This window comes from Sciurus vulgaris (assembly GCF_902686455.1).
Source record: "Sciurus vulgaris genome assembly, chromosome: 3".
NCBI classification, from domain to species: Eukaryota; Metazoa; Chordata; class Mammalia; order Rodentia; family Sciuridae; genus Sciurus; species Sciurus vulgaris.
Genome location: NC_136463.1, coordinates 25,778,367 through 25,802,144, shown reverse-complemented (window position 1 = coordinate 25,802,144; position 23,778 = coordinate 25,778,367). Strand labels below are relative to the sequence as shown.

General features: G+C 46.5%; 2 protein-coding genes across 3 annotated transcripts; both read left to right on the top strand.

Annotated features, from left to right (window-relative positions):
- Positions 1 to 47: 47 nt before the first annotated feature.
- Positions 48 to 4,564, top strand: HOXB2 (homeobox B2). The gene is made up of 2 exons (XM_079134310.1): positions 48 to 941; positions 1,661 to 4,564. Exons 1-2 carry the CDS (start codon positions 557 to 559, stop codon positions 2,332 to 2,334), a joined length of 1,059 nt encoding a protein of 352 aa, XP_078990436.1. The 5' UTR covers positions 48 to 556; the 3' UTR covers positions 2,335 to 4,564.
- A 6,353-nt stretch (positions 4,565 to 10,917) lies between these two features.
- HOXB1 (homeobox B1) lies at positions 10,918 to 16,867 on the top strand. Of its 2 annotated transcripts, XR_013762661.1 has the most exons (3): positions 10,918 to 12,848; positions 13,291 to 15,331; positions 16,487 to 16,867. XR_013762661.1 is itself a non-coding variant. In XM_079132485.1 (2 exons), exons 1-2 carry the CDS (start codon positions 12,269 to 12,271, stop codon positions 13,617 to 13,619), a joined length of 909 nt encoding a protein of 302 aa, XP_078988611.1. In that variant the 5' UTR covers positions 10,918 to 12,268; the 3' UTR covers positions 13,620 to 16,867. The 2 variants fall into 2 exon arrangements, 1 of the variants encoding a protein (XP_078988611.1); XM_079132485.1 differs by having other exon boundaries at positions 13,291 to 16,867.
- Positions 16,868 to 23,778: the final 6,911 nt, after the last annotated feature.

Here is a 23,778-nt window from a genome sequence, read left to right as displayed (position 1 = left end):
GGGGGGAGGATAGTGCTTGCTATGTTTTTTAAAAAAGTATTAATTTACTCCATTTAATTCTTCAGGAAAGAGGAAAATTCCTCCTTTTGATTTGGTCTGTTCCTGCAACCTTACAAGGATGGGAGGAGGAAAGGTCCCTCTAGTTTTTCTGGAGAAAGGGTCACTGGGGAGAGAGAGTGAGGCACGGATGTAGAAATGGGGGGCTCATGGTGTCCAGGTCTGGGTCCTCTGGAGTTTTTGAATCAATTAAAGCAAATAATGCTCTCTGTTTTCCACCAGGCCCAGACGAGCGATTGGCCAAGGCCGGTCCCGTGACCACGAATTCCCTGCAATTTCGTCGGAGTCCTGGGTTTAATAGAGAGAGTCCCCATACGCTTGTATTTATCAGCAATATACAATTATAAAGGCCCAAATTTTAAAAAAAGAAAGAGAGAAATCTCCCCCTCCCAAAATCGCTCTATCCTATAAACCTGGGGGGGGCAGGAGGGGGGGTCCCTTCCGATCCTCCCTCCTGACGCCCCCCCCCAGCAGGCCCCCTCCCCCACCATTGAAAGCCATGAATTTTGAATTTGAGAGGGAGATTGGGTTTATAAACAGCCAGCCATCGCTCGCCGAGTGTCTGACTTCCTTCCCCGCTGTCTTGGAGACATTTCAAACTTCATCAATCAAGGAGTCGACATTAATTCCTCCTCCTCCTCCTTTCGAGCAAATCTTCCCCAGCCTCCAGCCCGGCGCCTCCACCCTTCAGAGACCCGGGAGCCAAAAGCAAGCCGAAGATGGGCCTGCTCTGCTGCCACCGCCGCCGCTCCCCACCGCCCCCCCGGCCCCCGAGTTCCCCTGGATGAAAGAGAAGAAATCCGCCAAGAAACCCAGCCAATCCACCACGTCTCCTTCCCCGGCCGCCTCCTCCGTCCCGGCCTCGGGGGTCGGATCGCCTGCAGGTCGGTAAGCGTGTTGGGGGTGGGGTGGGTGTAGCAAGAAGAGAGGGAGAAAGAGCAGCGGGGGAGGCAAAAAAAAAAAAAAAAAAAATGTGGCAAGCCCGTTGGGGTTCCCTTGCTCTGTCGATTCCCGGGATTGGGAAACAGAATATCCCGCGAGGTTCAGGCCTGGCCGCTGCCAGATATTTTTTTCCTACAGTAGATTTGGAAACCGGTGGGGAAGAGCTTTTTCTATGGTAGAAGAAAATGATTCGATTGAGGTTTTCACCCGCATGTGTGTAGAGGAATGAGTGTTGTTGGGAATGAATCTGGGGGCAGGAAAAGATGCGATCCTCCTCCCTCTCCCAACCCCGGGAGAGCGAATTTGAGAGCTAGAAAGGAAAAGGGGTGAACAACAACCTTTATTAAACCTCTCCCGGCTTAAGTTGGAAAGTTCACTGGGAAGCGGTATCTGAGATTCTGGGAGCTCAAGGGCTCCCCGCCCCCTATGTAGCCCGTGGGCGGCTCGGAATGCTTTGCCCTGACCCGGGCGGGTCTGCCAGCCAGGGAGGGAGCGGAAAGAGCCGAAGACTGGGGAGAGCAAGCTGTTTTAGTGGGAATGAGGGTTGGGAAAGGGAGGCTCCTGATACTGTTTTTGGTGGATGGGGTAGTCTTGATCTCAGCTGAACTGAAGTTGGGATGAAGACGCGACCCGCTGTGACGCCCAGCCTACTTTCCTGTAGATGGCCCGGGACTGCCCGAGGCGGGCGGTGGCGGGGCGCGCAGGCTGCGCACCGCCTACACCAACACGCAGCTGCTGGAGCTGGAGAAAGAATTTCACTTTAACAAGTACCTGTGCCGGCCTCGTCGGGTCGAGATCGCGGCCTTGCTGGACCTCACCGAAAGGCAGGTCAAAGTCTGGTTCCAGAACCGGCGCATGAAGCACAAGAGGCAGACGCAGCACCGAGAACCGCCGGACGGGGAGTCAGCCTGCCCGGGTGTCCTAGAGGAAACTGGCGACCCAGCTGAGGAGCCAGCAGCCAGCCCGGGCGGCCCCTCCGTTTCTCGTGTGGTGCGGGAAGCCTGCCTTTACCCAGCTGAAGTTGTGCCGGGGCCCCCAGGCCCTGAGCCTTTGGCAGCTCACTTGGAGGGTGCGGGTGCGCGGAGCCCGGACTGCGCCCTGCGCAGAGCGGGAGGCCTGGAGCCTGAGTCATTGCCAGAAGACGCCTTTCCGGAGCGGCAGGATTCGCCTTTCCTGCCAGACCTCAACTTCTTTGCCGCCGACTCTTGTCTCCAGCTGTCGGGAGGCCTTTCCCCCAACCTACAGGGCTCGCTCGATAGCCCAATCCCTTTTTCCGAGGAAGAGCTGGACTTCTTCACAAGCACGCTTTGTGCCATCGACCTGCAGTTTCCCTAAACCGTTTCCTTTCCTGACCCTTTTCGCCCCTGCCCTCCACTGCGTCTGTTGGAAAAATCGAGCTTCCTCCATCCCCGGTCGCATTTACTTATGTGTTTTGCTAAAATTCAGGTATTATCAAATTAGCATTTAATCTACTCCCTTTTTTGTTTCTTTTTAAAATCACACGGAAAAACTCCGTTTGTTAGACTACTTCCAACGAAATCTCAGGAATAATTAAACTCCAGGGGGGCTTTCTTAAAAGGAACTAGAGGGACCTATTTTCCTCCCTTTTTTTAAGTTTTAGACTGTAGTTTATTTATTAAAATTCTTTAATAATAGGAAAAGGGGAAAGTATTTATTGTACATTATTTTCATAGATTAAATAAAATGTCTTTATAATACGAAAACGAGTGTTTGTGTCGGGACCCAGCCCTTTCCCGGTCCCCAAGGCCTCGTCTCGCTTCTCCAGGACCCATTTGAGGTTGGTCTGGTTCAGCGGCCCAAGCTGCGGCAAAGCCCGGGGGCTGGCAAAGTCCGGGTGGTACAAAGGTAGCTCCATTTGTTGGCCACTTTTTGGCCTGACACTCCAGGACGAGTTCGGGGTTTACTGGAAGCTTGGTTACCTTCTTGTCTCCAAATCGACAAGATCCTGCATGGATGTTCCCTGTGCCTCTGCTTAGAAATAAAAGTGGACGGGTGGAGAGAGAGGGTGTGCTGTGAACAGAAGAGGATGCAAGGAGAGGAAGCCTCGGGGACAGGCCTCAGGGTTGTTGGGAAAGCAGAGGTTTTGCTTAATTAGGAGGGGTCCAAGGGCTTCCCAGATTCGGTGCCCTAAGCCGGTGGAGGGACTTTATTCAGAACTTCAGAAGCCTGGGGACCGGAGGCCTGGGATGTGGAGCCGGACTTCCTAGGGGCTGTAGGTGACCAAAGAGTGGAGAAGGAGTCAGGGTTTTCCTTGAGAAGCAGGCCTGTTGTCCAGAAATGGTAACAACTGGCCTCCAAGTGGGTGAGAAAAGAGGCCGGCTGAGAAATGTAGCGCGGCCGAATACCGATGTTCCTAGTTCTGCGCTGTCAACCGGAGCTCCTGGGAATGGGAGAGCATCTTAGGAGCAGCGGGGCGACAGGCCCGGGCAGCCTCAGAAGGCCTTCAGGGAAGGAAGGAGCAGCCAGGAGAGTGGGAGGGAGGTGGGGAAGCAAGGAAGATGCTCAAAATGGCGCTGGAGCCAGGCAGCGGAAAGGACGAGGGAAGAGACTGTGGCGGCCATGACAGCCGCTGCGGGACGCGCCGGGGGTCCGGCCTGGGTCTGCCCCCACCTTCTCCCTGCGGGAGCTTCCAGATCAGAGAGAAGAACAGAGACCTGGGAACCGTCTTTTTTTTTTTTTTTTTTTTTAATGAGTCCAACGGATGCTGAGGGCCATGCTGATGGAAGGAGAATCCGCGTGGGTGTGGGAAGAGGGAGGTCTTGGGGCCCGGGTCTGCCTAGCTGTGTGTGAATTTTGATCATTCGCTCTGGGATTTGAAGCGCGGCCAGAGCTTTCTCCAAATGCAGACCCACCTGTCTTGGCCAACAACTTCATTTAGCTTCTCAACACCACTTCCTACACCCCCGCCCCCTACCCCCGTACACCGCGCCTTTCCTGGCTCCTTGTAAAGCTGGTGAGCGCGCTGCAAGGATCGATCTCCCCCATCTGCTTCCTGGTTTGTTCTCGCGAACATAGAGATTTAAAGGACCCTGGAAAGCCATTCATCCTCCTTCGGTTTATTTAATATTTCTCCGGCTCAGAAACAGACACCGTGGGGCTACCTTCCTGGCAGATGCTGCAGTTCTCTGAAAGCAGTTCATTTCCTGGGCCTCTCAGACTTTCCCCTGGACCAGCAGGACGGGGACTTGGAGTACCAGGCACCGAGAGGCAGCAAGTGCCAGGATAAGCCAGGAGCCAGCCTAGGTCCTGACATATAGGACTAGGCAGGCCCAATGAGTTTCTTTAACCAGCCCCTCAGTGCAGGAAGTACACATATTTTATTCAGCTGGAATTTAATCCCTTAAACTGTCTTAATATAGAATTCATCTCGTGCATTAAATAATCTTATGTCATGTTAAATTGCACTTATTTCTTTCATAAATAAATTAATATAGAACAATTAGATGTGTTATTGTAATAATATCATGTATCTTATTAGTTTATTTTCCCTCATAAAATATATAGGTATGAAATAAATTCAATATATTAAAGTAATAATACACAGCTTATTGGCTTGTGTGTTTATTTTCCCCATAAATAAGTGAATATACAATATATTAAAACCACACTATACATCTCATTGGGCTGTGTGTTTATTTCTCCATAAAATATGCCCACAGGCAGTGTTTAACATCTTAAAAATCACAGCACATAAGCCATCTCTACACCAGCAAAATGAAAGAGACATTTCAGCTGGAGCTTTGATTTCTATGGACAGCCAAACTAGATAATTTGGTCTAATTAAAAACGCTCTTGCAGCTATAGCAGGTTGTTACAAAGATCAAGAATACCAGAAGGATCTCACTAATTAACCACCTTCCAGCTTTCTTTGGTCAAAAGAAGAGCACCCTTTATCAATGCCAAAAAATGCAGGAGCTGCTGTGCTGGAGAGAAACCCCATTCAGGGATCATGGTCTGCAATACTCAGGGGGCCCTGAGGCTCCCATGCTCTAGAGCCTGGCTACTTGATGGGCCAGCAGCATCAGCATTAGCTCAGATAGTTAGAAATGCAGAATCTTAGGCCCCACTCCAGATCTGCTAAATCAGAATCTGCAATTTAGCAGGTCCCTAAGTGATTTATAGTCATATTAAAGTTTGCTAGACCACAGTGCCACTTTGCTTCTTACCTTCCTCCATGCTTAAGAATTTTAAATCTATCTTAAGTGACCAGTACCTTCCAATCCTATATACCCAAACCAGTAGCCCAAAGGGCAAGGAATTTCAGCTGCTGCCTGTGTTTGTCATGATTCCTTCTGCCAAATGACTGGAGAGCCAGGAGAGTCCAGCCAAAGGCTCAATCTACATGTTTAGATTTATGCATTTCCAGTTTCCTGGGGGTGAGAAGTTTCCAATCTAGGAAATCAGGGGATTTAACATTTCCCTTGGCAAATTACTGGAGAGGAGTTGGAATTCTTTTTATAGGAAACAAACAAGGCTGTTTCCCTCTGTTCACAAACTCACCATCTCTGGTGATACCAGGAAAGAATAAAGAGGCAATGTATTTCCGGAAGGAAATGACTCCCATCTTCGATCTCCCCTCTCAAGCTAATGTCAAATTCAAGGGAATGCTTGCCAAAGTAGGATTCATAAAGAAACTTGAAATATTTGTGTTCTAAATAATCTCCTGCTGTTTCATCTCTGGAGTCAACTTCTTTAACTAGAACTTTAACAGCTGGCAATAGAGAAGGAAGGGAAGAGGAGTAATTCCCAGGTGGGACAGTATACCTGCCCATGGCAGCAGGCTACAGGGCAGTGCCAGGCAGATATGTGCCATTCACTTGTCCTATCCTGATTAGGGCAGGGCTTCTCTTGGGTCAGGACCAATTTTAAGTGGTCTGTAGCATAGACAGTTTATAAATTGACTGGTTGAACTGGGAAGTTTTCAGTGCAGACCAGAAAACTGCTGGTCAATCTGCCCTACTCTTGGTGAATCATTCATATAAGAAGAATGGCTCATTACTATTATGGTAAAAGAAAGGATCATTAGATCAAAGAATAACCTGGAATTATTATTTTTTTTAGAGTTAATTTATGCCTGGTCAAGTCTCCTACTCTTTCTGGACCTCAGTTTTTCTATCTGTGATGGAAGTTGAAAAATTAAATATTTCCAATGATGTGCTCTGCATTAATATATGTCAAAAGTATATTTGTTAGTTTTCACAGTTCATTAAATATTTATTATATTTGGAATTATAGCTCTTGAGTGACTCTTGGTGTTTGATAATAACCTACCCCAGTTTCCTGATTGGAACCATTTTAACAGATTTTAATTTGTATCTTTACACCAAAAATCACACCCCCAATCATTAAAAGAGTAGGGAGAGAAATATTTTCAACAAGCATGTCAATGGGTGCAGTACTATGTACCAGGAATTCAACAAATATGAGTATATGGAAGTGTCCTAGCCAAGTTCCTCTTTGGCTTTCATCCTCTGCCACCTTCCCCAATGTTAGGCTATATTTATTCTTGTTTAAAAGACAGGGGGCCATTTAGTATAAAAAGAGTCACCAAACTTCTTATTTGACATGGTGTAGCAGATTTTATCTGGTTACTGGGCATCAGAGCATAGTCACGGATTTTGCGTTTCCCTAAACAGTCCTGCTGAATTCCACGAACCACTTTTCCTCCAAGTCGCTGACAAGTACTGGTCCCACTGCATAGCTTCTTGGAATATGCTTTCAGTCAAGAGCATGTCCTCACTGTGCAGAAGGTGGCTTCTAGGGTCTCTCTTCATCTCCTTTGTTGTGGCTGCTGTAGCCCAGATCCTACATTGACTTCTCCAGTCCAGCTCTGCTTTCCTGCCCATATACTCTTTCCACTTCCAGTGCTAAGGAAGGTAGTACCTGAAGGAAATCTAACAAACTACTCTACTCAGTGGAGAGTGAACAGGGAACTTTTTGGAGGTTGGGGAGTAGCTCAGTGACAGAGTCCTTGCCTATCTCTAGCATGCTAGAGGTCCTGGATAAAATAATAACACCTTCCCTAACTCCTAACCACCACAGAAAAGTCACAGTAGGAACAGTCATTCAGATTCAAATCCATCTCGACCAGTTTCCAAAGTGGATATTTTGGTCCAAACTATCACATTTGGATAAACGTAGGTAAGTAGAAAGTTATTTCAATTCTTCATGTCACTCTAATCTTTTCTCTTAGATCCCAATCAGGGTAGTGAATGTAGCTCAGTGGTAGAACACTTGCCTAGCATGTGTGAGGCCCTGAGTTCAATCCTCAGCACTGAAAAAAAAAAAATTCCAATCATTATTTCAACATGCCTCCAGTTATTCACTCCAGGTGAAAGTTTGCATCCTGTTGATTTATCCAGATCCCAGAAGTCAGGTTCAACCCTTCCCCCACTCTGGAAAGGACATTTAGGCCTCAAGAAACAGGAGACAACTTCCTCCCTAGATAACTTTACCCAAATATTAGGAAAATCAGGAAGGCATTTCTAATAGTCAACTGTAAACTTTTTAATAATTGGGGCATCTTTGTAGACATTAAATATTAGGCTTTAGTTTTCAAAAAAATTCTTCAGCTTAGAAGACAATTCTTTACCCAAATAAGCCAGCCTACTCTATCCTCAATAAAATTTGCATATGATAAAGTACATATTGTATAGTATATGAAGATAAGTTACATAAAAGAATAGCATATATGCTAGTCTCCTATTTCATATTTCCATATTTTAATATGCTAGTTATATTAAAAAAGACTGATTCATACTATTTTGAAATGATAATATTAGTATCATACATGTATAGAGTTTTCTATGGTTTATATTTTCTTGTTTGCTTTAATCATACTAAAAATGCAGAAAACTTAGTAGTATTAAACACATTGTTCTAGGAGACTAAGACTCAGAGAAGTTAAGAAACTTGTTTAGCATTGAGGGCACAGATCAGTGGTAGAACATTTGCCTAGTGTATGTGAGAGGCCCTGGGTTCAATGAGAGAGAGAGAGAAAGGAAAGAAATTTTTGAGGGTCATAGTGCTAAGAATTGGCCAAACAAGGACTCGAACCCAAGTATCCTGGCCCCAAACTTAGTATTCATGTCATTAAAACATGCACTGTCCATAGTCTAAGGTTCTAAATCAGATTCATGACAGTGTAATTATCTGATATTAAAAGAAACAATAGTGAATTCAGATTCCATTTTCCCCCAAAAGGAACAAGAAGCCATCTCTTGGAAAAAAATTATAACCCTGGACATCCTTCTAGTTTTGAAGCTCCAACTTTGATCTTGGGTTTGGCCTCCCCAAATTTGAACTGGGGAGAGCAGATAGAGAATCTTGAGGCCTAATGAAAGAACTGCTAGATTGTTCCTGCCAACCTCTCAATCTAAGACCTGCCTCCACAGAAAGGACCAGAAAGGTGCAAACTTTTTCCTCCACTCCCTTTTTACTGAGGACTGAATCCAGGGGTGCTTTACCACTGAACTACATTCCCAGGTCCCCAGTTTTTTAAAAAACTTTTTAATTTTGAGACAGGGTCTCCCTAAGTTGTCCAGGCTGGCCTTGAACTTTCAGTCCTCCTGCCTCATTCTCTTGAGAAGAATAGCTGGCAGAATCTGGGTACAGACTTCTAACATCCCTATTGTGATCAGAATGGTTTATATTCTTAGTATAAGGACCAATAATCCTCCAAGATAATTTCAGTTCTAAACATGCCTATGTTCTCTATGTCTATGTGTTAACTGACCATACAGACAGGGAAATCAACTTTAGGAGAGTTGGGGACCAGATCTGTTTGGTTCTCCCAGGCCTTTTCTTTGCCAGGGGTGTAGGGATTGAACCCAGGGCCTCATTCATGCTAGGCAGGCACTTTACCACCTGAGCTATATCCCCAACCCTTCTAGTCCTTTGAGATGGTGCTGGGAAAGTCAATAGGAATTTCGGAAAGTTTTAATGTACCTGCAATAAGAAGGAAGGTGGCGAGACTCAGGGATAAATTGGAGTGCATAGTGAATTTGGAGAATGGAAATCAAAGTAATCACTACTGTTGACAGTATAATTTGAGGTACTTTTTATTTTCTTTCTTCCCTTCCTTTCTTCCTGCCTTCTTTCCTCCTTCTCTTTCTTTTCCTTTCCTTTCTTTAATACTATGGATCAAATCCAGGGCCTCGTGCATACTAGGTGGGTGCTGTCTGCTGAACTTTGCCCCCAATCCCCCTCTTTTCTTCCTGTTAATAATGACAGATTGTTGGTGACTTCAGCTGCTATAGGAGTGCATTTCCTCAACTCCTAGATGAATTTGCACAGTTCTACCAAACAGACTTGGAATTTATTTCTTCCTTTAGACTCAAATTGGACCCTTAATTAGGAGGGCAAGGGATGGGGTGAGAAGACTCTCTTTGGAACGAAGGAAAGGTAGAGAGTGAAGTCTTGTCACTCAGGCAGGGCAACCAGGTCAGATATAGGCCTTGCTCAGACTTGGTGTTAGAAGACAAACTCTAGTTCCCTACACCTGGGGGGTCTCAGCTTCTGTGAAAGCCATCTTAAAATGAGAAGAAAGGCTGGGTGCTATAGCACCATCCTGTAATTCCAGAGGCTCCAGAGGCTGAGGCAGGAGGATTCCAAGTTTGAGGGCAGCCTCAACAATTTGGTGAGGCCCTAAGCAACTTAGTGAGTCTGGGACCCTGTCTTAAAATTAGAAAATAAGAAATAAAAAGGACTCAGGATATAGCTCAGTGGTAAAGTGCCCTAGGTTCTATCACCAGTACTTACAAAAGTAAGTGAATAAATAAATAAATGAGAAAAAATCGGGATTAACTACAAACTTTCTCCCCAAGAGATGGAATAGAAAGAAATCTGCTCATTCCCACCTCAATAATCCTTTTCTCTTCAATCCTTCTGCACACAACCCTCCCCAACTCAATTCTGTCTTTTGTCTGCCCTCATCCCTTTGGCACATGAACATTCTCTCACCCTCCCCCCTTGCATCTCTCTTAAAGAAGTTAGGAGCTGGTTCCCCTGCCCACAACTTGTCTGAAGAACACCTGTGAAGAGGGAAGGGTGACAGGAGTTCTGTGAAGGGATTGGAGCTCTTTGCTAGATGGGGGCTCACAGTTATTAGGGAAGAAAAAAGCAGTGTGATTCTGGAGATTGGAGTAGAGAACAGGAGGGGCAACTATAGAGACAGATACAGACAAGGAGGAGGATTGGGAGCCAGAAGATGGAGACACATTGAGAGAGACAACTCTGGAGTCCTTTGTGGAGGAGTGAGTGCATACCCTGCCCTTTTGGGGGTGGGGAAACCTGAGAAATTTTGAAGGTCCTCCGTGAGCCTGTAACCACCTGCTTCCCCTTCCTCTCCTGAGCTCACTTGTTTACAGAGATCCCTTCCTGAACTCCTGCCCTCCTGGACTTGCCCTAACTCTGGCCCCAGGATTCTGGTCAGGCAGACACCCTGACAGGTTACAAATGAGTGTGGGTGTTGGATTTCTCCAAGCTCTTGTCCTCAGAGTCTGGAGGAGGAGGAGAATCAATGGGTGTCTACTTAAGAGCTCTTCTAGTTTCATCCAGGGTCTGAGAGAGCAAGTAAGACACTTCCTGTTATTCTTCCCCAACCCTAACCCAACAGACACACTGAGCAGAAAGAGGTAAGGCTGCACTTCTTACCCTTAGAATTGAGAGTTCCAGTTGGGTGCAGTGGCAAGCTTGTAATCACAACAACCCAGGAGACTGAAGCAAGAGGATCATGAGTTTGAGGCCAGCCTCAGCAATTTAGCAAGTCCCTAAGCAACTTTGAGACCCTGTTTCAAAATAAAAATTAAAAGGACTGGGGACTTAGGTCAATGACAGAGTACCCCTGGGTTCAATCTCTGGTACCAAAAAAAAAAAAAAAAAAAAAAAGAAGTCAGAGTAGTCCCAAGGCCTCTGCACTGATTTTTCCCATTCTCTGAGAAAACTTCCTTTATATATTCTGGAAATTCATGGAAATTTGAGTAATTTTCAACACTTAATTGGTATTGAATTTATGGATTTGTGGCTAGGGATTTTTTTTTTTCTAAAGGACATGGAGGGTGGTGAAGGAGAGAAAGGGTAGGAGGGAACCAGAGTGCAGGGCCTCCACTAGTTTTAAACATTTGGGAAAGAAAATAAAAATTCCCCTTCTTTTCACCCCCCTGTAAACATCACCTAGCTCTGCTCATTCTGGCTCTCTGGAGAGATATAGGGAGTTATTTAAGTCTGAGTGAGTGAGCCAGCTACAGCTATGGATGGCTAGAGAGAGGATAAATACATCTAGCGAGATGAGTTGATGGATAGGTAGGGAACGAATATAAATATGGAGAGAGATGGACGAACAGAGAGATGGATTGAGACAGAGAGAATATAAAGAGAGGCTGAGGGAGAGAAATGGATGCGTGAATGAGGAGAGAGCATTTATGCAGAGAGATGGGGAGAGGAATGGGGCGTTTTTCATCCTCTTCTCCACATCTCTATAGTCCTGGCTCACTCCCTTGAAATGCCATTTTCCCACCCCTTGCTTAATGAATTCTTCCTCTGGATTCTAGACCCTGCCTCACACCCTTAGGTGTTTTTCCACCCCACCCCACCCCCTCTTCACAGTCATCCATTTGGCCCAAGATAACATACCTCACCCCGCTGTCCTAGCCCATCACCCCAAGACAAATTGGGAGAAGGAAACCCAGAGTGGGAATTCTGGGCAAAGTAAAGAAGCTAGGTTCCCCACCTCCAGGTCTACAGCCTTGCGGGGAGGCTTCTTTTAGGGGTGGGAAGATCCAGGGGCAGCTGGGTTGAATTTATCCAAATCTAATAACCCAGAGCCTATTGAAGGCCTTGGGGGTTGGGAGGGGAGAAAAAAGTCTTGAATATTCTTCAAACTTTCCCCCCCTCTCCCTCTGGTCCCTTCTTTCCAAAAGTCTTTGAAGAAAGATGTTTTTGACGCTTCCATGTCGCTCTCAGATGGATGGGCTGCCGGTGATTGAAGTGTCTTTGTCATGCTAATGCTTGGGGGCTGATGGATGGGCGCTGGGGCTGCCAAACTCTGGCCCGCTTTGCCCATTGGCCTGGGAGAGATCACATGTGCCCCCCCACCCCCACTCCCTACCCCTTTCCTAGGGGAGCGCTGGCCCAGGCGATCTGGCCCAGGCCATGGATGCAAGCCTCATCGCTGTGACATACTGCCGAAAGGTTGTAGGGCAAGAGGGTGTCTCCCCGAAAAGGGCCGACCCTCCTGCGGCCTCGACGCATGGACTATAATAGGATGAACTCCTTCTTAGAGTACCCACTCTGTAACCGGGGACCTAACGCCTACAGCGCCCACAGCGCCCCAACCTCCTTCCCCCCCAGTTCGGCTCCTGCCATTGACAGCTACGCAGGCGAGGGCCGCTATGGCGGGGGACTGCCCAGCCCCGTGCTGCAGCAGAACTCGGGCTATCCCGTCCAGCAGCCGCCTTCAGCGCTGGGGGTGCCCTTCCCCAGCTCCGCGCCCTCGGGGTATGCCCCGGCCGCCTGCAGTCCCAGCTATGGGCCTTCTCAATATTACCCTTTGGGCCAATCGGAAGGAGAAGGAGGCTATTTTCATCCGTCGAGCTACGCTGCCCAGCTAGGGGGCTTGTCCGACGGCTACGGAGCGGGTGGAGCCGGCCCTGGGCCCTACCCTCCGCCACAGCCCCCTTACGGGAACGAGCAGACCGCGAGCTTTGCACCGGCCTACGCTGATCTCCTCTCCGACGACAAGGAATCATCATCTTGCGCGTCAGAATCCAGCACCCCCACGGCCCGGACCTTCGACTGGATGAAGGTTAAGAGGAACCCACCCAAGACAGGTAGGGCTCAGACGTGGCTGCCCCCTCTTCCGGGCCCAAGGCAGCTTAGTTGTCCCTGCACTGAGGTGTCTTGGTCCCGGGTTGGGTTCTTTTCTCAGCCGCTCTGGTAGAGGCAGGTGAGTGTACTCCGTCAAATCAGTGAGATCTTCCCATCTAGCAAGTGCAGGGCCACCCCCACGGGTAGGTCTCTATACACACCCCACTTCCTGATCTGTTCGCCCAGCATGGGGGCCCAGGACCTGCTGCGTTGGGCTGGGGATGGAAGTATGGGGAAGGTTGCTCCAGATTTGAAGATCACCACTGGGCTGCCTGGTGATCCGCAGGGACCTTGAGAACTGTGGACAGAATGGTGAATGAGGGTGCAGAGCTGGACTGGGAGGAGCGGAGGGGAGGGAGAGAGGTGAGAGAACTGACGTGGCCTTTCTTCCTGCCCCGCCCCTAGCGAAGGTGTCGGAGCTGGGACTGGGCGCGACCGGCGGCCTCCGCACCAACTTCACCACGCGGCAGCTTACTGAACTGGAGAAGGAGTTCCATTTCAACAAGTACCTGAGCCGAGCTCGGAGGGTGGAGATTGCTGCTACCCTGGAGCTCAATGAAACGCAGGTCAAGATTTGGTTCCAGAACCGGCGCATGAAGCAGAAGAAGCGCGAACGAGAGGGAAGCCGGGTACCCCCAGCTCCTCCAGGTTGCCCCAAGGAGGCAGCCGGAGATGCCTCGGACCAGTCGACAGGCACCTCCCCGGAAGCCTCGCCCAGCTCCATCACCTCCTGAACTGAACTTTCCCATCCACCCCTGGAGAGCCCTAGTCCAGCCCTCCTCTTGTCCTTCCCCAACTTCACTGCCCTGGTGATCCTTACCAAAACTAGGGCACCAGTTTAGATGGAGAGGGAAGATTTTTCTCAGATCTAGGAAAGGGGGGTTGATGGCTTGGGGATCAGGACTGGGGGCCTGAGAAATACCCAACCTGTTAAAGGTGGAGGTACTGGATGGGCTTCCCCCTGACTTTGATCTGGGGATCCACTCAAGCATGAGTAAGGGTGAGAGCCAGTCCATCTTCCTGGGTTCTCCTTTCCCTTCTAACTTTGGTCTACTCAGTTCAGTGCCTTTAAGCTGTGAGGATGCTCCTCATGCACTCTTATCCTAACTTCTCTTTCTAGGCCTGGGATAGAGAGAAGGCCCTGGCTTTTCTTATGTGGGGGGTATTTGAGTGCAGATGTATTATTATCAGCAACCCTTAATCTCAATCCTTAATACAGTTACCCACAGACTACAATAGCACCAGCTCCCTTGTGACAGACCAAAAAGACACCCATCTAGCCCTGTTAACCCTCTCCTGGCACACTTGTATTGCACTAACACAGCCTCCAGAGGTTGTTTTCTGAGACCTGCCTCCTCCCATTAACGACCTCATTACTAAGTCACCAAAGTGTTTTGGAACTTGGTATGTCGAAGACTTCTGGAATACTGGGCAAGGCCTGCCCTCAGCAAGCCTCAACCAGGAAGGCACAGGCATGCCCCCACTACATTTCCCCTATTTATTGCCTCCTGGAAAACCCAGGAATCTCTTTCTCATCTCCATCACTACCCCTGGGGGTCTTCCCTCACTTCAAGGCATACCTCCCTATCCCAGGGAGGATCAGGTATAGTGAGAGCTCTCAGCAACTGCAAGCATTTCTCTGAACTTTGGAGATATCATTTCTCTGAACCTTGGAGACAGTGGAGACACCATTTGAGTTTCTGGAAAACTGAGCCCCAAACAAGTCAGGTTCTCTCTGTACCTCTAACTACCTCATTTCAATAAAGTCTGTGTTTTCTCCTGCTTCCTTCTTGCTTCTGCACCTCCCTTAAACTCATGAGTTCTGGGGAAGAGGTGAGGAAAAAGTTGGTGCTGGCTGGTTGGGTTGGAAAGAGCTGAGGTTTATCCTGGCTGGATAGAGAGAAGGCATTACTGGAGGTGGGCTTAAGGTGAATTGGGCCTCATGCACCCAGGCCTGGCAGTCCACTGGTCATTGGCAGAACCAGGAAAAATAGAGAAAGCAGAGGGGTGAGACAGTACTGAGATGTTCTGGAGAGAAAGGCAGGAGTAGAGAACAGATCTGTTTGCAGAGGACAAAAAGATGCAATAAGAGGAGGAGGAAATGTGGGGGAAAGCAGAGGAAACTGGGCCCTTTCTCTTTCCCTTTCCCCAACTCCCTCCTGCCCAGAACTAGGCCTGGCAGACAGTGGACCCCCAAGAAGTCTTTGCTGAAGGAGTGAAGCAGGGTAGGGATGAGGTTGTGTGATGCCTTCCCTTTTATTCTTGCTCAAGGATAGGATGGGTCGCTGACAAATTCCCGACTGGCACACAAACAAATCGCTCCCCTCAAGCCTGCGTCCTTCCAAACAGCGACTCAACCGGACTTCGGGAGTCTTAGTGGTTGCCAGAGTCCGGTCACAGCCGGCTCCCCTTCAAGCCTTCAAGTGCCTTTCCGCCGGGGCTCAAGGTGAACGCCCTCAGTCTCAGGGCGTTGGACCGCAGGAAGGAGGTGGCCACGAAAGGGCCGCTTGGGGTGGGGTGCGGGCCCGAGATGAAGTGGGGGAAGGCCGCCGGGGTGAGCGGGACCGGCGCTGACCTTTTTACCTCGAAGCGCCTCTGGGCTTTCCACACAAGCCAGGGGCGCGCCTGCGGGGGCAGCTATTGTCTCTGGGCTGGTCCCACTGGCAAACCTTTGGTGGGCGGAGGCCGGGAGCCTCAGGAAGCTCTGCAGCCGCCAACAAACCGCCACCGCTCACTCGCCTGGCGGTGCTTTGGAAATGACGCGGGCCTCTGGGCTCCAGGCCCAGGTTTATTGATTCCGGTACCCTGGAGCCCCATACCTAGGGCCAGGACAGCACCGCTGGGGGTGCAGCGGTGACTAAGGCTGGGGCCTCTTATCTTGCTCCCCCCTCCCGCAATCTGTTTAATTCGCGACCCTTTGAAAGGAAGAGAGGCAGAGAAACGTGTATGTGGAGTGTACATAAGCAACGCGGAGCATTTGCTTCCTCATGAAATTGGTGTCAGCGTTATCAATAATTGCACAGCCCAGCTGGAGAGGAAGAGAGGTATTTTGTAAGAGGAAGTTCAGTTTTCCCAGGGGCTGTTTTCTTACCCTATGTCTTAAAAAAAAAAAAAAAAAAAAAAAAAAACCCTCTATTAACTGCTTTTTCTGCATTTAATAGAAATAGCCACCAAGTTTGGCTTCCCCAAAGGTCACCTTGGCAGATGGGACAGAGCAAGTGCCTTTGGAAACAAAACTTCCCTTGCTTGGAGTCAGTTAATACGAGCGGTAGAGTCTTCTGGTTGGGGTATCTGTAGATCCTACCAACTTTATCCACTTTGGACAGGTGGACAGAAAGGCCAGGGGAGGAAGGTCCAGTGGTTAGAGCAAAGTTGGATCATAAGGATGGTGGAGCAGGGTCTCAGTCTGGGAGTGACAAGTCCTGAGGGAGAGGCAGAGGGAGAGGTCAGGAGAAGAAGGCTGTTGCATTTGATTTTTGGTCATAGAAGAAGGAACCATCAGATTCCTCCAGGGAGGGTTGAGGGGCAAATCAATTCTTCATTAACACAGAGACAGGCTCAACATAATCCACAATGAATCAGCCTCCTATCTCTTTAACAGGTCTCTTCCTGATTTTGCACTCTCCTGCTTGAATCACACTTCCAATCTAAGTACCCCCCCAACAGATCTACAGAAAGACATTAATTTGGAGGAAGAAAAGATCACTGCATATTTTTCTACCATAAATGACAAAGGAGAGGATGATAAACAAACAACAACACCATTTGCTCCAGTTGACATGAATAGAAATTCTTCATTTGAACTTTTCAGAACAGATGCCAAAACGCTTCACATATAGACTCTTCCATGCCTTTTCAGATACGTACTTTATGTTTTTTGCAAAAATTCAAAGCCTCCATTCCCACACTTCCACTTACCAGATCCAGGGGGAAAATATCCCCAGTTTTGAAAATAAAAATCTTCAGAGGATTTTTCTTTTCTTTCTTTCTTTTTTTTTTTTTTTTTTTGTCTTAGTTCTTCATGGAAAGAGAATAATTCTTAGGACTGGTTGAAAGTTTGTCAAGGTTTCTGAGGAACACTGCCTCTAACGCCTGGATGCCAGGTTTGGGGGACAGTCAATCCCCACTTGGACCAACTCACCAGACCATCTGTTTCTCAACCCCAAGTGTGAACTTCTCTTTCATTTGCCTTTTCCCTCAGCATTTGTTCTCTCAATGTGAGGTCCTTTGATCTCCTGGACAAGAGAGAAAGAGATTTCTTAAACCCAGAAGTTCCTTTTTAAATTCTGAGCATTTCTTTGTTATGAACACTCCTTGTTCCTGTGCCACTGGGCTGCTGGTCAGGAGCATAGATGTGGAGGCTCAGATAATCTCCTGACGACTAAGATGAAAGACATCAAGACTAACCAGAGAGGCGGACCAAGGAGTTGGGAAAAAATGTTCAGAACACCTGTGGTTCAAATCTAAGCCCTGCCTGTTACCAGCCTGTGGTCTTGGGCAAGTTACCTAATTCCTTGTGCCCAGTTACATTACCTGTGAAATGAGGATACTGTTGGTACCCATTTCATAGAACTAATGCTGGGATTAAATGAGTTAATGTGTCAAATACTTGAAATGTACCTTAATAAGTAAATGTGAGCTGTAATAGCAACAATTATTGTTATTATTGGTGTTAAGGATCAAACCTAGGACCTTGCTCGTGCTTGGTAAGCACTCTGTGACTGAGTTATGTCTTTATCCCAATTATTATCATTATTGTTATTATTATTGTCCTTATCAGTACTGGGGATTGACCCAGGGGCACTCTACCACTGAGCTACATTCCCAATCCTTTTTATTTTTTATTTTGATACAGGGTCTCAACTAAGTTGCTTAAGACTTCACTAAATCGCTGAGGCCAACCTTGAACTTGCAATATTCCTGCCTCAGTCTCTGGAGACAGTGGGATTACAGGTGTGCGCCACCATGCCTGATCAATTGCTATCATTGTTTGCAGACATATGTTTGCTTCCCTTTCTGTAGTCCCCAGACTGCCCATATCTCACACTCATATCTTGCTTGATCCCTGTTGGTGTCTGGAGCTAGAGACAAATAGAGAGATTCCCTTCTCAGCTGCTGAGAATACTTTAGGTCATCTGGCTGAGACCCCTCCCTTCTTCTAGTCTCAGCTTACCCACCTGTAGGAGAGGAGAACTGTATTGGACTCAAACTCTTCTCCTCCCTTTGTGCTATGGGAAAATTGACAAGAAGTCTTGAAGGCAGATATTTCAATTTCCTGATTTAGCACTGTGAAGGGCAAGGATTCTGAAGTATGACTTAATTTTCAATGCGGTCCCCTTGTATTATCTGGGTAATCTCTGCTAGTCTACTGCTTGTGCTTTCATTTCTACAAGTGTAAAATGGAAGATGTTGAAGACTAAATGGTAAATAATAAAAGTACTTGGAATGCCACCTGGCATATGGCTAAAGGTTCAGTAGAAAGTTCCTGTTTTCTATATTCACAAAAGACATTTGTGTGTGTGTGTGTGTGTGTGTGTGTGTTGTTAGTAGAGATTGAAACTTAGTCACAGAGCTACATCTCCAACCCTTTTAATTTTTTATTTTGATACAGAGTCTCACTGAGTTAAGTAGGGCCTTGCTACGTTGCTGAGGCTGGCTTTGAACTCCTTATCCACCTGCTTCAGGCTCCTGAATGGCTGGGATTATAGGTGTGTGCCATCGTGCCTGGCTACAAAAGACTTTTTTGTTTTGTTCTAATTAGTTATACGTGACAACAGAATGCATTTTGATTCATTGTACATGAATGGAGCACAATTTTTCATTTCTCTGGTTGTACATGATGTAGAGTCATACCATTTATGTGATCATACATGTACCGAGGGTAATGATAAAAAAGACATTTTTTGATTACTTTATCTTATTTTTTTGTCTTGATGTGACAGAAGCAGACATTCTCCAGTATACACTCCCCTATACTGTACCAGCAGACCCACCTGACCCCAAACTATAGGTCTTGCTGCCAGGGAATAAAACTATCATGAATAAAAGTCTGGGAAGATCCACAGAGTACCAGCTTATAGTAGATATGATAGCAAAATGAAGTTTATTTTTGACAGGACAGCCTCATCGTATAACTTTGGTTGCACATTCTCATTGTAGTCCAAGAGATTGGCTCCCCCTGCAGTTGTACCAGATTTTTTTCTTGGTGACTCAATTTCTGGCTCCAAGGACTTCTTTGCATGACTTCCATAGTATGACTCAATCACAGTATCCCAGATGCTTCAGCTTTTGCTATTTCCCTGGCTCTGAAAATGTTTTATATAATCAGAGTATGACAGGAATTGAAGATACAAAATATTTAATGTCCACTCACTGAAGAATAGAGAGGCCCAAACTTGGGCTCAAAGATTGACCACCTGACCCCTCATCCACTGTCTTTCTCTGCTTTGGGAAACAAATAGATCAGATGCTTGAGAAAAGAATGGCACAGGAAGTCAGGATGCTTGAGTTTACTCTACCAAGGACTTCCTTTGAGCCCTTAGGTGACTCACCTTACCTCTCTGGACCTATTTCTGCTGTGTTTAATACAAGTTGAATTATTCCATTGCAGCTCAACTCATCCTTTCCTCCAAAAATAGAAAAGATAGATAAGAAATGGAAACTTGGTGGGATATGGAGGGGGACAGAGAAACATCCTGTTGAATATACTCTACTGGCCTAGAGAGAACTAATTAAAATCACTCTCTACATTTCATTCCAGCTCTTAAAATCACTGGCCTGGGTCCAGATTATTCTGAGCCTTGAAGCCCTTTCTGTCCGAAGGGGAAAAGAGGAGGGAGGGAGGGAGACCAGAAAGCATGCTCCTTAGAGGCCAACTGCTCCCTCCAGTTTACTCTGGCTTGACAGTTCCATTTCAACCCCCACCTTGGAGATGAGGCCACTCAGTATTTACTCAGCCAGAAGGTTTGCCCAGAAGCCTCGCCTCCCCAGCCTGCCCTTGCTGGCTCTGCTTTGTCGCCTCCGCCCCCTTTCCTTCCCGGTTCATGGAGAGTTCAACCCTGAAATGGTTTGCAGCCCCCCACTCTCTGGCCTGGCCCTGTTGGAGCCGCCTGTCCAAGGGATTGCTGAGGCCAGAAGGGCAGGGGAAGGGCCCCAGTCCTGAGGTCATGCCCTGGTCTCTCCACTCTTGCTGGACCAGTGGCCTGGGCCTCCCAGAGGACAGACAATTCAGTGAATGATTGTCTTTTGGGGAAAGGAGTGCACTGAGGTGGACTGAAAATGGAACTTCTGGGTTGGAGAGATGATCCAGGACTTCAAAGGGATCACATATCTCCATGTTCTATATGTTATTACTATTACAAACGATTATTTCTAGTAGAGAAGCTTGGTAAATTTGTAAAAGTTTACATTGTTCCTTAAGGTGGTAAAAGGGCTAATACAATAAAGAAGTGACATTTGTATACCCAGAAGTCGTATGCGTAAACTCATCTTTCACTTCCTAATATTCTAGAATGTAAGACCCATGAAGGCAGGGATTTTTATCTGTGTTTTTCATTGTTCCATTTCTAGTCCCAGTACAATATCTGTCACAAAGAAAATATTCAGGAAATATTTGTTGAATAAATGAATGTTGGACTAAAATTCTTCTGTCTAGGGGCTAGACACCCAAGAATGGTGTTCTGAAATGATGTTTGCTTTCAGATGTTTGGCCAATAATATTATCATAATCAATGTACTCATATGAAGATAATGGAAGTAGATTGGAGGCGTTTTCTTCATCCTTATCTTCCATTAAAGGTACCTGTCTTAAGCAAATGACAGTGCTCACTGTATGGTTTTAGGGTAAGTTTGATACAAGGCTTCTCCCACAGAGAGACAACACCCTTGTCTGTTTACTTAAGACTTCCTTTAGTTGAGTAAATGTAAACCCAAGAAAAGGCCAAACTTAAGAAATGTAAAGGATTTTAAGGCCCTGCTGGATGTTTATGTAGATAGAAAATGAATACAGCCGTCCTGCAGGGAGCTCAAGAGAGATGCATCTGTCCCTGGCAAGCCTTCCTCTCCTCTCCATCTTCTAAATTCGTCCAGTGTTGTGTCATTTACACACCAACTTACCAAGGTTTCATTTTCTCTTTCCAAAAGACACTTGAGTTTTCTTCCCTCTTCTAGGGCCAATAATGTGAAATCACATAAGGGTATACATGCAGTTTGGGATCAAAAAGGGGACAGCAAGGGGAAGCATTATTTTCCATGCCTAACATGCAGGGTGACCACCTCTTGGGAGTTTCACAAGCCTGTTGGAAGATCACCCAGTCTGGCATGTGTGGTCACTTACCATCATTGTGAATTGTTGGGAACTGATGAGTTCCTCCTACTTCTTCATCTCACTGATCTACACACAGGTATTGGGTATCATGATACCACAGAGGTAGGACTTGAAAGCCAACTGAAATCAAGCAGAGAGGAGGGCAAAGTTGTCAAGGAAAAGGAAAAGGAATAGCAAAAGGAAAGTTCACCTGTTCATTCCCTGTACCACTCCAGGGCTAGATTTTTACATTAGGGGCTCTCTTGGGGAAATGAGGCTGGGGGAGGAAATTCCTCAGCAAGATTGGAGAGGCCAAGACAAGGATCTAATGAATTTTGACACAGTTCACACTGATTTCTCCCCATTTCAGAGTGGCCTAAAACCTCTGGCAGAAGCTTTTGCTTTTTGAGATGAGGGGTCCAAAGAGGCAAAATTTGGACAACAAGGGGAAAAACCTTTAAGATATATGTTCCTGGATACACAGGAACACAGGTGATGGGAATAACTATCTCCATTCTTCTCTGGCCCTGAACTTCTTTCCCTTCACTACCTCCACTTACTCTTGTTTACACTCAGTTCTTTTCCAGAACTCAATTTCCATTCCCCACCTGTGTCAGGAGACAGTTTACCCAAGTTGCTGAAGTTGACTAGAAAGAACCTCTGGAAGGTAGGAAGGCACCCTCTTCCCTGGAGGATGGGTGAAGTGGGATGGGTAAAGGTAGGATTCCAGCATTTGGGTCTTTATTTAGAACATTCAAATTCAATAATGTGGGTACATTGGAAATGGAGAATTGCTAAAACAACTTTGAAAGGGGCTTATGCCTATCATTGCCCACCTACAGAGCAAACATTTCAAAACTCATTGAAAACCCATTGAAGCTGGTTGTCCTGGGCCACACCTGTAATCCCAGCAACTCTGGAGGCTGAGGCTGCAGGTTTGGAAATTTGAGGCCAGCATGGGCAACATAGTGAGACCCTGTCTCAAAATAAAATTAAAAAGGACTGGGAGTGTGGTTCAGTGTAGAGCCACTGGGTTCAATTCCCAGTAACCCCCCAACCCACTGTGCACACACACAGAAAGAAAGAAAGAAAGAAAGAAAGAAAGAAAGAAAGAAAGAAAGAAAGAAAGAAAGAAAGAAAGAAAGAAAGAGGGAAAACCCATTGGAATTCATACCTTGACACATTTCCACAGACTCTGGCCTCCCTTACCCCTTCACAAACCTGTCTGTACTGTAAACAAGCATCATTCCCTTCTGTTCCCAACCAGAAACAAACTGACCTGTGCTCAGCTTTGCAGAAGTGACCTCCACACAGCCAGAGAAAAAGGGCTAAGGGACAGATATTGTTATCTGTGTGGACACAGTCTCTTTTTGTTCTACTCTTTGGAGTTTCTATTTTGACTGTATGTGCTGCACAAGGAAACTTCAGAAAGTATGAGTGGAAAACAGAATTCTCAATATAAGAGATGCAAAAAGACAAGGACCTTTTGCTGAAAACCCTCAGCCTAATCCAAGCCTACAAGATTCCCAGAATGGAAATGAAAAGGAGAAGAAGTAGGATAGCACTCCACGGTCCATGGTATGTTGCTAAACACTTAGGGGAAAAGCAAAAATTGAGCTAAAGCAGCTGGGTCCAGTTGTGCTGCCTGTAATCATAGTGACTCTGGAGGCTGAGGCAGGAGGATCACAAATTCAAGCCTGGCCTCAGCAACTTAGCCCCTGTCTCAAAATAAAAAAATAAAAAGGGCTGGGGATGTGGCTTAGTGGTAGAGTGCCCCTGGGTTCCAGCCCCAGTACTGAAAAAACAATTAAGCTAAAGTCAAGTGAAAACAACCACAAATATGAGTAGTCTTTTTACATTTTCTTCACAGAATACTGAAGGTTCATGTATTGGTATTTTCCCCTGGTTTTCCTTTGGGTGTTTGGACTCATAATTTAGTAAGATTTAACTGAGTACTCCTGCCTTGAATAGGAAAAATGAAAAAGAACTTGTCTTTATCTCTAGAATTTACCCATAAAGAGCAAAGATACAAACACAAAAATAAAGGTAAAACAGTATCTGGTTAGCAGTGCCTAATGCCAGTCCTAACTCTGGGTCCTTCTTTCTCTTTATATCAAAGGGATATGGGGAGACTAAAAAAAGCAAATCTTACTTTACCCTTTCTCTTCCTCTAGTCCTATTGTACACAAGTCTACGGACAAAAACAGCGTCATAAATTTGGATGTAATAAGTCTAATAATATGCTAAATCTCATTTAGCACATACTCTGCATTGGACAGATGCTGAGCTGCTCCCAATACCAGATTCCTTCCTTAGGAAACAAGAAAATACCTGGTTCTCTTTCTCTGTTGTTTCCTTTTCTTGAACCTTTAGTTTAATTCTCAATATTATTTTTTGTGACAAGTGTAAATATTTGCCTGATCACTAAGAAATAACTCAGATTCTTGTCTCGGGTCACGTGGAAACCTAGAGGCAGTCTCTAGCCTCTCTTTACAACTCAGGCAGGTTTCAGGACTCTTTCTGCAGTTATCCAGGGTCTAACTGAGCACCCCAGGAATTCCTTTCCCCTTCCCCTCCAGCCTGGCACG

Bases quoted from the DNA above. Each gene is read 5' to 3' on its own strand.
- HOXB2 (XM_079134310.1), top strand. From the start codon at position 557: ATGAATTTTGAATTTGAGAGGGAGATTGGGTTTATAAACAGCCAGCCA. The intron at 942-1,660 runs GTCGGTAAGCGT...ACTTTCCTGTAG, and splicing joins GGGGGTCGGATCGCCTGCAG to ATGGCCCGGGACTGCCCGAG.
- HOXB1 (XM_079132485.1), top strand. From the start codon at position 12,269: ATGGACTATAATAGGATGAACTCCTTCTTAGAGTACCCACTCTGTAAC. The intron at 12,849-13,290 runs GTAGGGCTCAGA...CCCCGCCCCTAG, and splicing joins GAGGAACCCACCCAAGACAG to CGAAGGTGTCGGAGCTGGGA.